The 15424-nt window shown below is 35.4% G+C and overlaps 1 protein-coding gene across 1 annotated transcript; it reads right to left on the bottom strand.

Moving 5' to 3' along the window:
- Nucleotides 1-1603: 1603 nt before the first annotated feature.
- Nucleotides 1604-14965, bottom strand: LOC122644756 (calcium/calmodulin-regulated receptor-like kinase 2). The gene is made up of 5 exons (XM_043838143.1): nt 14961-14965; nt 13450-13529; nt 2907-3138; nt 1997-2150; nt 1604-1702 (listed from the first exon to the last, which is right to left on the bottom strand). The coding sequence occupies exons 1-5, from the start codon at nt 14963-14965 to the stop codon at nt 1604-1606; spliced, it is 570 nt and encodes a 189-aa protein (XP_043694078.1).
- Nucleotides 14966-15424: the final 459 nt, after the last annotated feature.

Here is a 15424-nt window from a genome sequence, read left to right on the forward strand (position 1 = left end):
GCTTTTCCAGAAAAAGAGATTTTAGAATCGTTTATGAGTTGGAAAGAAATGGTTTGGCTACATGAGACAAAGAGAAGTAATACCCTATCCCCCAATCCTACCAAAAAGATAAAAAAGAAGAAATAGTCCTATCTAACATATACTAATATATCCATGATAGAAATCCTAATCTGATGGTGTTGAGAACCATGCTAAAGATGGTTGCATGACTCGACTAAAATGTTCCTAAGACCAAAAGAAACTCAACTGAAATTACCATGGCTGGTGGGAGACACTGTAATTGCAGAGAGGGGGAAGAGTGGAGTAGAAATCAGAATGGGCAAGCTAGAAGTGCATGTGGGGAAGGCTGGAAAGCAATCAACTCAAACACTACATGTGGCGGTAAAGATGCTTCAGCCAGGAAAGAAAGTGTGACTCAATGGTAGCACTTGAAATCTAGTCGAAATAAAAATCAATAAATAAATCGAACATATCATGTGACCAACTATGTTACTTTTCTTTGATATCTTCCGAGAAGGCATTGAGTAATGGAGGAGAAAAGCCCTAGCAAGAGAGGGGGAGGAGAAAGAGTGAAATTAAAGAGGGAGTAAGAGAGACATGGATAACTGAATGAAAGAGAGTGTAGCTAAGGTCAACTTTGAAGTCCCTACATCCATCAACAACCCATGTCAAATTGGCGATAGGATCATGTTCTCATGTCAAAAAAAGTCAAAGAAATAGCAATGGGACTGAGATCATACTTATCATTCACAGAATAGAGAAATAATAATGGGATTGGGACCATGCTTGTCATTCACAGAACAAAGAGAAAATAAAAGGATTGAGATCATGATTGTCATCCACAGAACAAAGAAAACAGAGGAATAACAAGAAGTCTAGAGTTTCTTACCTGAAAGAGAAGCCGGTCTGTTGTATTTACGAATAGAGCAGCTTCAATAGATGATTGTGGGAGCACTGATGCGATGACCGGATTGAAGTCAGCACAAAATAGGTGGGATTTATTACAGGCCAGGGATAAAATTACAAATCACCAATGAATTAATTTTATTGGTCAGCAAAAAAAGCACGTGCCTAGTTCATCCCACATCAATTATTTGTCCAAAAACATGCATTGTATGGGAGTTTACAGACTCCTGATGGTTTGCAGCTAGAGAAGATAGGACTTCAAAGTTCAACTCCATGTAACATAACCACACACAATGCTGAAACCAGATCTCCCATCCCCCATCCCAAGGTTGGTTTTTTGGGGGGAGGGAAAAGGGAAAAAAAATTTTGAAAGTGAAAATACAGAAATTCTCTAACCAAAATATAATTCTTTTCGGTAGTTAGTAGCCGATTCTTCTTTGTCTCGAATCCTAAGTAATGAAGGTAAAAGTTTGTCTCCCTGAGTTTTTGAATATGATAGTAATATGGAATCTGACTTCAATTCAAAGGTGTACTCATCACATGGATGGGAATCTACATAAATAATAAAGATGAAGCATCTAGATTAGCAATGCATGATTCATCCAAAAAAAGATTAGCAATGCATCAAATATCAGTGGTTCATGACAAAGAAAATAAAGATGACTCCTTACTATATAATAGGTTTTCCAAGCTCCCATTACTCAAATTCATATAACAACATGTGCTGACCCTTATCCACACAATACCCTACCAAATTCACCAGATTACGATGATGCAGCCTACCTAGCAAAAGTACCTGCAGAAAAGACCAGGCTTAGCTAGTAGGCGATAAAAATAAGAGTTTGGAAAGAGAAGATTATTTACACATAATACTACCCCCAAATTTCAAAGTCTAATTGCTTCTAGATAACGACTTGGATGGTAACACTTGATACTTCACCCAAATACTTCCCCCAAATTTCAAAGTCTAATTGCTTCTAGATAAAGATTTGGATGGTAACACATGCAATGTGAACTAATATTTCATTTTTAATAAAGGGAAACAGAAGTCCTATCCTTCTTAAAAATAATTTCCAAACTTAGAAATTACCTCTGTTTGGAACTCTTTCTCCCCTTGTTTGGAGTCAGCTGCAAGCACTTTAACAGCTGCCACTCCACCTGTTGGCATTGTAGCTTTATAGACTGGACCAAATGAACCCTGTCCCAAAATAGTAGTGAAGTTCTGTGTGGCTTTTTGAATATCCCTGGCAAGTAAAACCAATAGAAAATCTTGGTCTTTCACTTAATCATATAGACCCACACCAATCTCGTACTATACTATGTGAAGATCTACCAGTAATTAGCATGCTTATCTCCTAGACATGTTTTTTCCTAAAATATGATTCTTGATTTGTCTACTCAGCACATCATTGTAATACTGGAAAAAGAAAATGTAGCTTTCAAAGGAATTTATTGAGATATTTTGAAAAGAAAATGTTCAGAAACCCTTCTTTTTTTGCAGATCTCTGGATTTTATGCAAAGTTTCTCTTGCATCTTCATTCACCCCCTGGTTGGGATGGGGGTGTTAAAGGAGAACACGAACAATCATGCAATTGGAATCAACAAAGTCGGATGCTCAATCAGGTTCTCTCCAAAAGTGAAGCACCTTTACTAAAAAGGTAAAGTAGCCATCAGTACCCTAATATAACTGAAACATGGCCTGGCAGCCAAGGACAATCAAGATTTATAATGTCTGCAACCCTTTGCCAATCTATGACAACAAATTGGTGGGTTTTGAGTAAATATTCTAAGTTGCATTTACACAATTATACATTTTATGCAAATAATTAATATGTACAGTTAAATAAGAAAAATACTGGCCAAATGATCCCTGTAGTCGTGAAATATAATGAAATGCAAATTAAAAAAGAACAAGAATAAAACATAAAATCTACCAAGGATGCCAGCAGAAAATTATCAAGTTCCAATATATTAACAGATGAAATTACATAGCACATACTTGTACGCGAATCTCAGAATGCCAGATGTTGATGCAAACTGATCTTTCTTGTGACGGTTCCACCTGAACCGCTGGGTGTTTTCTGGAAGGTGCTGCGGGACAAGAATAGTTATGAAATTTGAAAGAGATGCACTGGAGTCAATGCTTGCTCCTATGCCATTCGTACGAATAGGGAGAGTAGTTATATTACGATCATTTGAATAGCGTCGAAGATTAGACCCTTTTTTTATCCCTCCTCAGGGATAAAATAGTCCGCTTCTGCAATCACCAATAAATTAATTTTTTTTTTTTTAAAAAATAGAGAAAAAGAGAGTGAGAAACCAACAAATAAATTCATGGAGTTTTCATCCATTAAACAAAACTGGCAAAGAGGGTAACAACTATAAAAAAGATATCACAATGTAAAACTGAGCATAGAGAATCGCTAGTCAGATTAAGAAATTAGTCACAGAGATAAAAGGGTCCGGCTACGGACGATTAGCGATGTCGACATAGAGTTCAAATTCGAAATTGCAACGATTGGATTTGGAGAGGCTGCAAACTTCAAGTTTCCATGAGGATCGAGGATGATGAGAGAAAAGAGAGAGGTTCGTTTTGTTTGAGCCGTGAGAGGATTGAAATTGGGAGATTGGAGAGGGAGAGGGAGAGGGAAGGTCACACGATTAGATCCTTTTGATTAGAGAGGTTTTTTTTTTTTTTTTTTTTTTTTTGGTTAAGAATGGGATTCGACAGATTTACTGTTATAAAAAAGGGTTTTAAGAATTTAAAAAAAATAAAATAAAAAAAAGCTAAGGACATCAATTTTAAGAAAGAATATAATAACAAAAGACAGGAGAAAGAATGAGAAGAAGATGGAATTATAGATAAGAATGAAGGGTAGAATAAGTAACTGAAAGATTTACCACAACATGCTTTTATATAATAGTATGATAGTATGATATATATATATATATATATATATATATATATATATATCATACTATTATATAAGTGCATGAATGCATGCTTTGTGACTACTTTTTCACTTGACAATTTTATCCTTTCTTTTTATTTAAATATCATTTTTTTCATATTTTTCTCATTATTCTGTATCTAATTCCTTCCTTAATTTCTCCTTATTTTTTTTAATACTAAGATATCCCTCCCTCTTTTTTTTTATTTTAAAATACGATCTTCTTCCTCTCAAACCCTCTCCCTGTGTTTCAGAAGTGTTTTTTTTTCCGATATAGATAGAACAATGTGAGTATTATGATCAGCAAGTATTGCGCCTTCATCAAGTACCCAGCTTATTTCTTTCTTCTAAGAAGGAAGCCAAACCCTTTTGATTCATCTTCTGCTAATATTTCTCCTAGCACAACCTCCAAGCGAAACATTCCAGCAAGCATTGAAGAGATATTGGATTCTTCTTTATTGTGCATATAATTTATAGCAAGCGAATGCCAGCAGTCTCTCAAGTAAGCCGCTGATCATCCTGTCAGCAAAATCCAAAACCCTAGAATCTCTTATTGGGACCAAAGAGGTAGGAGTCCATTCTCTCTATCTCTCTCTATTCCCAACTCTCTTTTTACTCTAGTCCTTAATTTCAGAAAGGAAGGGAAATTATTTAATTGTGCGATCTAAGGAAAGAGTTAACCAATTCGCAATAGCAACTCTGGTTTTGCAACTTTGAACAACGACCTGGTACTTCTCTCCTATACCTTATCTCTCTCTCTCTCTCTCTCACTCTCTCACATTTCTCTGCTCCTTTGTGTCTGTCATTCACTTCTCAGTAATGGTTATTCGCTCGATTTGACTTTCTCGTTTTCTTTCCCTAGAATGTGATTGTTGGGTTGTAGGAGACTGGTTTGATTATTTCACTTTATTGGATTTAAGAATGAAATGCTTTTATGGGTTTTCGTTTAATTTCAATGGTATGGACTATGGATTACAGGTGAAGAGGAGGATAGATTTGGTGTATGGAGGAGGCAGTGTTGGGTTGATGGGTTTGACTTCTCAGAGAGTTTACGATGGACGTTGCCATGTTTTTGGGTAAGTATAGAACAGGCCCTGGAGATTGTTCTATTGATTTCTTACGAGAGAAACTCTAACATACATTGTTCCATTGATTTCTTGTAGCCATTTCGTTCGTCCATGAAATACGTTGTTCCATTGATTCTCTATTTAATTTGTTCTTTTCCTCTTCTTTCTATTTTACTTTCTTGTTTATTTTCTTGTATGAGTGTAAACAGAAGATATTTCAAACCTACGTCGTGGTTCAATTGCTTAATAGCATTGAGGTTTACACTTACAAGGAGTGAGTTTTCCTTTAAGTATCTCAGTGCAGGCATTTCTGTGTAATGGGCCAGTATGTTGTAATGAATAGGGATTTCAAGAGTAACTTTTATTGGAAACTTCTAAACTTGTTTTTGAATTTTCATAAGCATGTGTAGAGATGGTTCATGACCTTATTGAAGTACTTACTATGAGCTGTTTGTGTGGCCATGTGTCTGAGGAACTTTTGGGAGTTAACTTTGCTTTACTATCATTTGGTATTTAAACCATGCAATGTTCTGACCCTTAATTCACATGTTAAGGCAGAGTCATGAAGGTTTATTCAACCTCTGTGTTTTAGTACTTGTTGCTTTCAACAACAGGCTAATCATTAAGAACTTAATGAATGATTGTGTCTAACTTACCGTCTTAAATCTATCTGTTGATTGTGGTTCTTTTTCATTCCATCCATTTTTCTGAAGGAATGTTTCTTCTAGGATTTACATCTTCGATTACTCATGCTTGTTTATTATTTGCAGTATGGCTTATCAGAGCTGGTTTTTGGTTTAATTCAAAATCATTGAGAGATTGACCACTTCTTATGTGTTGGTATTGATTATCAACATTTTCTCTTTGTCTTTCCTCATTTTCCCAGAAAAGGAAAAATTATCTGAAATGCATTACATATGTGCCTTATTCATGTGTAGCCTGCTCAAAGTTATTGTTTCTCTGACATGGAATTTTTTTTTTAATCTTATGATCTCTATATGCAGTCTTTTACTACCAATTTTCCCTCTTGGTGCTTTTATGGTTGAAAAGTTGGCACAACATAATTTTATTCCTGAACCTGTAAATTATTTAATGGCATTGCTATTTTTTAGTTCTCTTTGTGATTCATAACTACTACTTTCTGGTCATGATACTGCTGAAAGATCACCTGTTCTTTGTTGACTGGTACTTTTATACTTTTTTTTTAGTGTTGAACTGTTAACTTGTTCTGAACTATGGACAGTTATTAATTATACTTGCATGTTGATATTGTTGGACTGAATCAAACTGTGTTTACTGCTCGTTTGGGATCCCTAACACATTTTAATGTCTTCATCAATCAAGATCATATCAATGTTGCACCTGCCCTAGGGTTGGGTGCCAACTAATCAGAAGTTCTCTGTTTCACAACCCCTAACTATTTGACTGAGAGCCTTTGTAGAAAATATGATAAGAAAAATTGTGCGCTATGTTTTAATGTTAACCTTGCTCTTGGAAGAAAATAAGCTGCATCATTGGTAATAAGTGTGGATGGTCAAAGTGATAACGCACTTGAACAGACCAAACTTTGCTTAGCATCAGTTTTTGGTTGGTCTACAGGGCCAGCCTGGCCCAATACTAGAAACCGAATGGTTAACTTGTAGCAACCGAAGTTGTAATCAGCTGAAGTACTCAAATGAGCTCAATGTCTACCACTTAAATGTTCTCTCAGCAATTTTTTTTAAAGGTTAATATGTAGTAGTATTCATTGGGTTTGGGTTGGGCAGGGTGCATGAGCTTTTGACCAAGCACAACCAGCTCTTTCTGATAAGTTTGTTTTAATGTGCAACATATGATCCCTCCTTTTTTTGGTTTTTCCTCTCCCCTTTCTTTTCCCACTTTGGTAGTGTTTGCGTTTATTGGACCTCAAAATGGGGCTTGGTCCACCTAAAATTTTCTGGTGTAGGGTTTCCATTTAGTCTAAAGGTTTCAATTCAAATCTGTTTCATTGTCCTTTTTTTAGCCCCGACTTTTTTTCATTTTCCCTTTCTTCTTGCTTTTTGTTTTATAGGAATATGATTTATTGAAATATTTATAGTTCCTTGTTTTCTCTTTTAATGCTCATCTCACTGATGAAGAATGGGAAAGAACAGTATGTTTTTCTCCCCAAATTTTTAGTGATTCTCTTCTGCCCCCCTCTTCCCATTCGGTTCACAGAATTGGGGTCAAAGTCAGTGGTTTGGAGATTATACCCCAGTAGAACTCAAGGTCCCGCTTCATGAATTGTGGCTTCTATGGGCATTAGAAGCATGGTGAAGACTTGTTTACAATCAATTGTTGGATCAGCAGGTGGTGAAGAGTTTCTTAAAAAACACTTGCATTTTATGGAAAAGGACTGGATGTTGGCATCCAGATTGAATAAAGTACCATGGCACAATAGTAGCGAGTCTCTGAGGAAGTTCTGTACAGTTGGTGCTCCATCCATGTATGATTATCACACTGGTGTTTTGGTCCATTATTGTTTCTTTTAGCTAGGAAATCATGGGAAAAGAAAAATATCACAAAAAGAGTTGTATTTGGGTGGAGGTTATCTCATAGAAGTGGTGGACATGAACAATTGATATTGGGTTTTCAGTGAATTTTGCTAATGATAATCTGGATTTATTTGTAAGCATCTTTAATGGGTTATCAGGTCTTACTGACTTAATTAGTGTCCATGTGAATTTTATTTGGTGACTTGTGTGGGGAGTATTCCAACAACCATGATGTCTGTATTTGTGTTAATACTTGATTTCTTTTCCAAGATTTTGGTAGGCTTTGATGGTGGATTTATTGTGTCTTCCTATTTACATGTTACTTGGTCAATTAACCAACCCCTTCAATTGATGTAGCTTAGGATTTCTACTTTGTTAATTTTTAATCTGATGAAAAATCACGGTATGTGTACTACTGACATTATTATCTCAGGATATTGTTTAACTTGGGTATTAAATACAGCTTTCGAAAGGTGTAATCACCTATGGAAGATGTCGAATTATGACAAACATGGATTGCTTGATTTGCTAATATCAGACATATGTTCATTCAGTCATTTGATTGCATAATCCTTTCTGTGGATTTGCAGTTATGGACAGAATCAGACTGGTAACACCTGGGAATTATCTGCATCCAGTACTACTTTTGAATTATGTCATATAATTTTATTGACATGTGATAATTATGACATTGTATAATCAGTTCCTCATTTGATGCTTTGCAAGCCAAATAGTTGTGGCAGTGTTGCTTTAGTATTTTATATATATTTTTTTCTTAATCTCTAAGCCAGATATTATAATTTGATATAGGAAGAAAATATTATGGTCCACCTAATATTTATGTGAAGCCTAATAAGACTTCAACCCAAAATCTACTACACTCTCAATTTTGATTATAAGTTCTTTGTTTTATAGTTCTTATTACATATTTTTCTTTAGGATGCCTTTGTTATATGCTGGTTATGCTATCCTTATAAACTCTTTTTAATGATCTTTATAGATTATTAATCCATGTAGTACTCTTAGAACTTGATTCTCTCTCTCTCTCTCTTTTTCTTTAGGATGCATTTGTTATATGCTGGTTATGCTATCCTTATAAACTCTTTTTAATGATCTTTATAGATTATTAATCCATGTAGTACTCTTAGAGCTTGATTCTCTCTCTCTCTCTCTCTCATTATTTATGCCAATTAGAACTATAGAAGACTCACTTCCTAATTGGATCAAACATTATTGGACCTTATTTTGTTCAAATGTTGTGAAATTGTGGACTACTAAAATATCTAGAAAGAAATAGAGAAATATGTTGTAGTATTAGAACAATAAATATTCCACTCTATAAACAGTTTAAAAAGGAAATGGTGATGGTTCTAATTTTACAGGACTTCAAAACATTAATGGAAGTCTTAAAATATAAATCTTTATCTTCTTGCGTTAAGCCATAGTTTCCAATTTTTTTGCTAAATTTTAGTTTAGTTAATTTTTCTTCTAAAATATATTTCGGCCTATTTAAAAAAAACATTCTACAATGGATAAAAAATCTTGATGATCTTTTAAATGCTTTAGTCTCGTGTTAACTCAATCGTCATTTCTGTCTCCCAAGTCGACAGTGTGTATTTATTTCTATTATATTGGCTCTCATTTTTTTTTTTTGGGTAGAAAGCTCTCATTTTTCTATACCATAATGTTTAATTATATGCATCAATATCTATTGGTATGAGTCAAGCACATGACACTATTTTGCACATTGGAGAAAGTCTCATTACCTTATAAAACCAAAATAATTTGTTTTCCATCACGTAACAAATGTTTACACGTGCATTTGCACGTGTATATTTACTAATATATATACGGTATATCATTTGTGTATTGCAATTCGTTTTAATTTGATGTATGACTATGACAGTACTTGAATATTGTAGATTATTGGTGAGCTATTAGGTGAGGACTTCCCAACTCTCTATTTTGTGGTAGTGAAAGTTCTCTCACAAACCTGCACTTCATTGGATTGTGAGAGGAATTGGAGTACCTTTAATCTCATCCACACTAGGCCTAGGAATTAGTTAAAGATGAAGGCATTGCGCATGCTAGTGTTCGTGCATTACAATGAGTTGCTCCGGCTTTGGAATAAGATGATGATCAAACACAACTAAGACACCCCCATTGGACTTGACACATATATATGACTTTGATAATCCACTTGCTTCGTGGATGCACTATGATGCAGAGGTAGATCAGACACGTAGAGATCAAGACATAGAGGAGGCCTTACTGGATTTAGACACATCATGGTTCGATCGAGTGCTTCAAGGTATTAAGGGTGATTATATGCCAATGCCTAATGATGTAGACGACATCTACCAAAAGATATACCAACGATTCTATTACGGTGATGAGTCATATTGTAACGTTCTGAACTCAAACAATGTTCAAGGAACTGCTCTCGCGAGCGTCGACCCAGAAGGTCACAATTAAACATGTTAAAGTAGTAGTAAAAATTCCAGTATCGCATATAACACAGCGGAAGCATACAAATTAAGTTACATTTCAAGAGTATTTGTAAACTGGTGGCAAATATTTACATTAATGTACACTCAAAAATCTGTTTCCAACATTTAAAATATTACTTTACAAAAATACCAGATGTCCTTTAGGCCCTCAGGCTCTAACGCTAATCATACTCTAGAGTTGTACAATCCTCCTCTCACGTTTTCTCATCTGAAAAATATCAATATATAAAGGGATGAGCTGAAAGCCCAGTGAGGTGAATATGCTACTGTACATGTGAATAATAAACAGAACATATGCATAAATTATAAATATAAGGTTTCTTTTCTTTTCTTTTCTTCTTTTAGATCGAGTTTGGCCTTCATCAACATACAAACGTTGATCCTCACCCTAGCCGATTGCTGAAGCGCCGGGGAGAACCGAGTTCCCATCCTAGTCAGTCACTAAAGCACTGGGGAGGATTTCATCTCTTATAAGTTCGTGCTCCCCACCCTAGCCGGTCGTCAAGGCACCATTGAAGATCTAGTCTCCACCCTGGCCGATTACCCCGACACCGGGGAGGATCTCATCTTTGAAAGTACAGGCTCCCCACCCTGGCTGGTCATCAAGATATCGGGGATGACCTAGTCTCTCCTGGTCGGTTACCTCAACGCTGGGAAGGAACATGCCCAAAACATTTCATATTCTCTTTTCTTTCATACATTCACTTTCATTCTCTTCCTCATTTTCATTCATCATCATATTAAGCATCTTTTCAATAAATTACTTGATTTAGCCATTTCACTTCATTTAAAAAAATAATATCTCATAATCTAACATAGTCAAATATTGCATGGTTTGCATTCACACATTTCATATTCTAATATAATCATTCATAACATGGTTTGGTTCTAACACAATCATTCATTACATGACTTGTATATTTCACAATAGATTCAACATGCATTTCATTTACATAGCATAATAAAATTACACATCATAAACGTTGTTGTTGCATTCTTTTCTTTCTCATTTCATGTATTTTTTTTCTTTAATTGCAAACATCATATAATCTAACATCAAATCATACATCATAATATACAATTAATAAATCATGTGTTCCCTCACCTTTGACTCAATTTCTCTGTCTCTTCTTAATTTCCTTTCAATTTACTGTTCCAGTAACACTAAGATTCACTCCCTTCTTCCATTGGCTCTGCCCTTCAAACAAATTTTTTTCTGGTAAATCCTTCAAATAATTATCTAACCTTGAAATTGTAAAGCTCTTTCCTCTTCTTTAATTATCTCTGCAACCTTTCTTAAAGCTCTATAACCCAGTCATTTCTTCAATTATCATATCCCTTAGATATAGAATTCAAATTCTGGTTCACAAAAGTAAATGTCCCATCTTCAACCTCACTAACGGCCCAATAACCTCTTAATCACTTACTTAATTGTTAATCCACCACCACGTTCATCTTCTTAATCCTAAATCCTCATCACATTCCTCTAATTCAGTATTTCAAGAATTCGAATCCTTCAATTAACTTTATAATGTCATAGCATCATGCACTAACTTTTATTTTTGTTCTTCTTTTCTTCTCTTTCCTTCTTTTTCTTCGAAGTTCTCCAAGTCCGGATTCAGTTCTAGTTTGCGCAGGTCCGACTTAAATTGGCTCCTCTGATTTCTTTGCAACTCTTGGATTCCCTCTGCATTTCTTCACTTCCAACAGTTCCAACACTCAAGCACAAACCCAAATTGATGTTCAATCCTTCATAACTTAGTTGTAACCCAATTCAAATCCTCCTACTTCTTGGTAAATTCAGTTGAGCTCATCCTTAATTATAGCTTCCCCCTGAAATTTCTTGGTTTAGCAGTCTAACTCACATGATACTCTCTTAATCATGTTATCTAGCTATCCCTATTCCATCTTCTTCATTCTTCGTTCTTTTCTTCTTTCTTCTATAAGTTCCAGAATTTCAGCAACTCCAACAACCTCTGAACTTCAGTTTCTCATCCTCTTCCTTTCTTCTTCTTTTTCCTCCAAGTCTGAAACTCTGCAGTCTCCATTTCAGTTTCCATCGTCTCTTCTTTTTCCTTCTTCTTCTTTTCCTCCTCCTCCTCTAAGTCCAGAATGACTCTACAACAGAATCGATTCTTGATTGAGCTCAAGAGTAGGAATAGTAAATCTATTTCCTAATTCTAATTTAGGCTATATATAAATATCCTAATTACTCACTCATTAGTGTTATTATAATTTAATCCAAATAGCTTAATGAGAGATGATTACTAATTATGTCATAACCCATATTAATATAGTCAAATCATTACTAGTTCCTAATTACTTAGCATAAGAGACATCTCGACAGAATTTTCTAGGTGGCTTATTTCTATCATGGCACTACAATCCCCACTTGAAGATAATGCTGCCACCTAATTTCTTCTCAGCACCATGTGACAGTCCACCTCATGCTTCAACCACCACATGCTTTCTCTAAGCATGTATGTAGCAATCCTAGTTATGTCACCTCCTCCTTGACTTAATCATATGGTTGCTCCTCTTTGAATTCCTACAACTCAAGCAAACCATGGCTATCCACCTTTGAACCACTTGGTTCAGACCAGACCAGACCAAACCAAACCAAACCAAGTCAAGCCACATCCTACTTAACTATTCACACCTACTTCACTATTCACTTAGTGTATAACACTATTATAAAATCCTATAATTTATAAAATTTATATGTAAAATCATAAAATAATATGCCCTACATTGACATATTATAAAATATCACTTTTTATAAATAAAATATATATAAAATAATAGTAACACTCACCTTCTCAATGCAAATATTAATAAAATATTCTCACAAAAACATTAAAATAATTATGGACATCTAAAATAATAATATAGTAATCATGACATGCATGCAGGGTGTTACACATATCATAAGCACATTGATTTAGATGCATCCATTGATGAAGCTGAAGAACCAATAGATCTTCAACTTTGTAATAGGAGTGGATGTGGGATTCGTTCGGGAGGTAGCAATGGTGCACAACATGAGTGAGTGGTCATAGTTCTGCACAACATGGAGCAAGAACTATTTCTATATACCTATACAAAGTCATACCCATACAAAGTCCACATTGGGGTTGGTGGGATATTTTCTATGTTTTGTGGTTGTCAATAGTCATCTTAGCATCCGGTTCCTCAAAGTACACAATCAGGGACACTTCAGCGTCGTGGTAAGCGGCATGCCATACAAGAGGAGGAGAGGAGGTGGATGCATTGACGGATGCTTCTAATCATGCCAATAGAGCTATGGTTGAGGATGGATAGGATGACGATGATGATGATGATGATGGTTTCGATATACAATCATTTTATGTTCCAGAGCCTCCAACGTATGATGGGGAGACTTCACGTAAGATGGATGGGTTGGAATCTTTGATCAATCACATGAACAGATTCCATATGGATTCATGGAACACAATGTATAAATAATTATAAACGACATACCTTTTGACTGATGGCTGTAGTCGATCCACAAAGCTCTAAAACCTTCCCCAAGCTCTTCCACAATCTTTCTCTTGAAACTCCTGTGAGCAAGAAATGAAAATGACCAAGTGATGGCTATGGGGATCTTGAGTTGAATATATATTATATTCACCTAACCCTAACATACTCCCACAAAGTATTAGGTCAGGAATACCCTTGACTTAACCTAGAGTAGGTATCCTTTATTATTATGGGCCCAATAACCAATATGCATTAATGAAGCCCAAAACCCAACAGGATGATGTCCATAGATGGTATGTTGAGTAGCAGAGGGAGAGACATATTCCTTATATTGACACAGGACACAGGTCTGAGACTTAGCCTCCAAACCCCACACAACATCATTGTGGGTTTTTCTAGTATCACACTTTCGTCGATTTATCCGCCTCAAGCCACCTATCTACTTCATCCTATATATCCCTCACATCCTGTTTATCCTTCAAAGTTGAGCCATGACTCGTATGAAGATAGTAGTGTGGGGGGGGGTGTAATAGTTCGAGTTTACATATTAAGATAGCAGTCAAGGGAGTCAGATTGCTGAGAGTGATATGTCATTCTTCTACCAATAGTTATTTTCACCTCTAGTGGCGTACCAACAACACTATTTATCACAATAAAGGGATGATAACGACGCTGATGATGATACATACTACGGACCACAACATATAGTGTACTAGGACTAAGGTAATATGAGGCATGTACAATTAAATATTTCTTTGGATTACATCTAATTTTTTAAAATTTAATTATGGATTGATAATTGAACAAAATTAATTGAATTCTGCTTGTTTTTATAGAATTGCAGTTTGGTTCAAATTGGGTTAGTTGAAGTTTATCACTTTACTCTTGTCATTTTTTATGGAGTACTTTTTATTGAAATTTATCAAATATATTTTATTGTACTGTGATCATTAGATATGATTGTCTGGAATTTTATTACTATTTTCTCAAATACTCAATTTATTACGTTGTAATGTTGATACAGTTGGATACCGATATGTCCGATTTCTTCCTGATTCTTAAAACCCTTGATCGTACATTTTATGCGATATATAACATAAAATATATTTCTTCTAGCACAATTTAATTTTTATATTGAATGGCTTTTTTGGATTATTTTACAAATTTTTTATTTTTTTTTATTTTCGACAAACACCAAAAAAGTATGCTGACTCAGCATTTTAGCCGTACCAATCCGATACGGCTGATACCATATGGGTTTTTGGGTTGATCGATACCCGTCCGATACCATGCACTAAAACCATGGTCCTGACTATGGTAGCAAAACTCAACCGAAACCTGTCGAAACTGTCGAGACAACTCGATTTTGCCAGGTTTCGAGACGAGTTGGGGAGATAATTTAAAAAATCCATGAACTCGATCAGCTTTCGACCGAAACAGTGGTTTCAGTCGAAACCTGGTCGAACCAGAAGGAAATAAGGATATAAAATCCAAAGTTTCGATCGAAATACCTCATTTATCTTCAAAACTCGACAAAAGCTTATTGGGAGTTAGTGGTTGCGACCCTTGAGTCCATTTTTGAGGTGGATTTTTGCATTTTTGCTGCAATTTCTCCACAATCTTGCTATATTAACCTTGGATTTGCATCTTTTTCTCTAATTTCATCATCTCTTGAAGGAGGTAATAATGTTTCAAACCCAAAAACTCAATTTTTTTTGTACTTTTTTAGTAAATATATGGTAGAATGCTTTTAATTTATTATATGTGAGTTACAATGGCTATATCTAGCTTGTCTGGAACTATGAAAGCTATGAGTTTGGGGGAGACTAGAGGATCTAGATATTGGGACGTGCCATCCTTCATAGCAGAGACCCTTAGTCCAGCACAACATCATGATAATGCCTTCGAGAGCATCGGATCAGCATCACATGCTGGGTATGGACCATATGGGGGTGGATATGGGAGCGGTCATGAT

This window comes from Telopea speciosissima, chromosome 11, assembly GCF_018873765.1.
Source record: "Telopea speciosissima isolate NSW1024214 ecotype Mountain lineage chromosome 11, Tspe_v1, whole genome shotgun sequence".
Taxonomy (NCBI): domain Eukaryota; kingdom Viridiplantae; phylum Streptophyta; class Magnoliopsida; order Proteales; family Proteaceae; genus Telopea; species Telopea speciosissima.

Bases quoted from the DNA above. Each gene is read 5' to 3' on its own strand.
- LOC122644756 (XM_043838143.1), bottom strand. The intron at 3,139-13,449 runs GTATGTCGTTTA...ATCCCTGAGGAG, and splicing joins CTACAGCCATCAGTCAAAAG to GGATAAAAAAAGGGTCTAAT. The intron at 1,703-1,996 runs GTAATTTCTAAG...TCTTTTCTGCAG, and splicing joins AGAAAGAGTTCCAAACAGAG to GTACTTTTGCTAGGTAGGCT.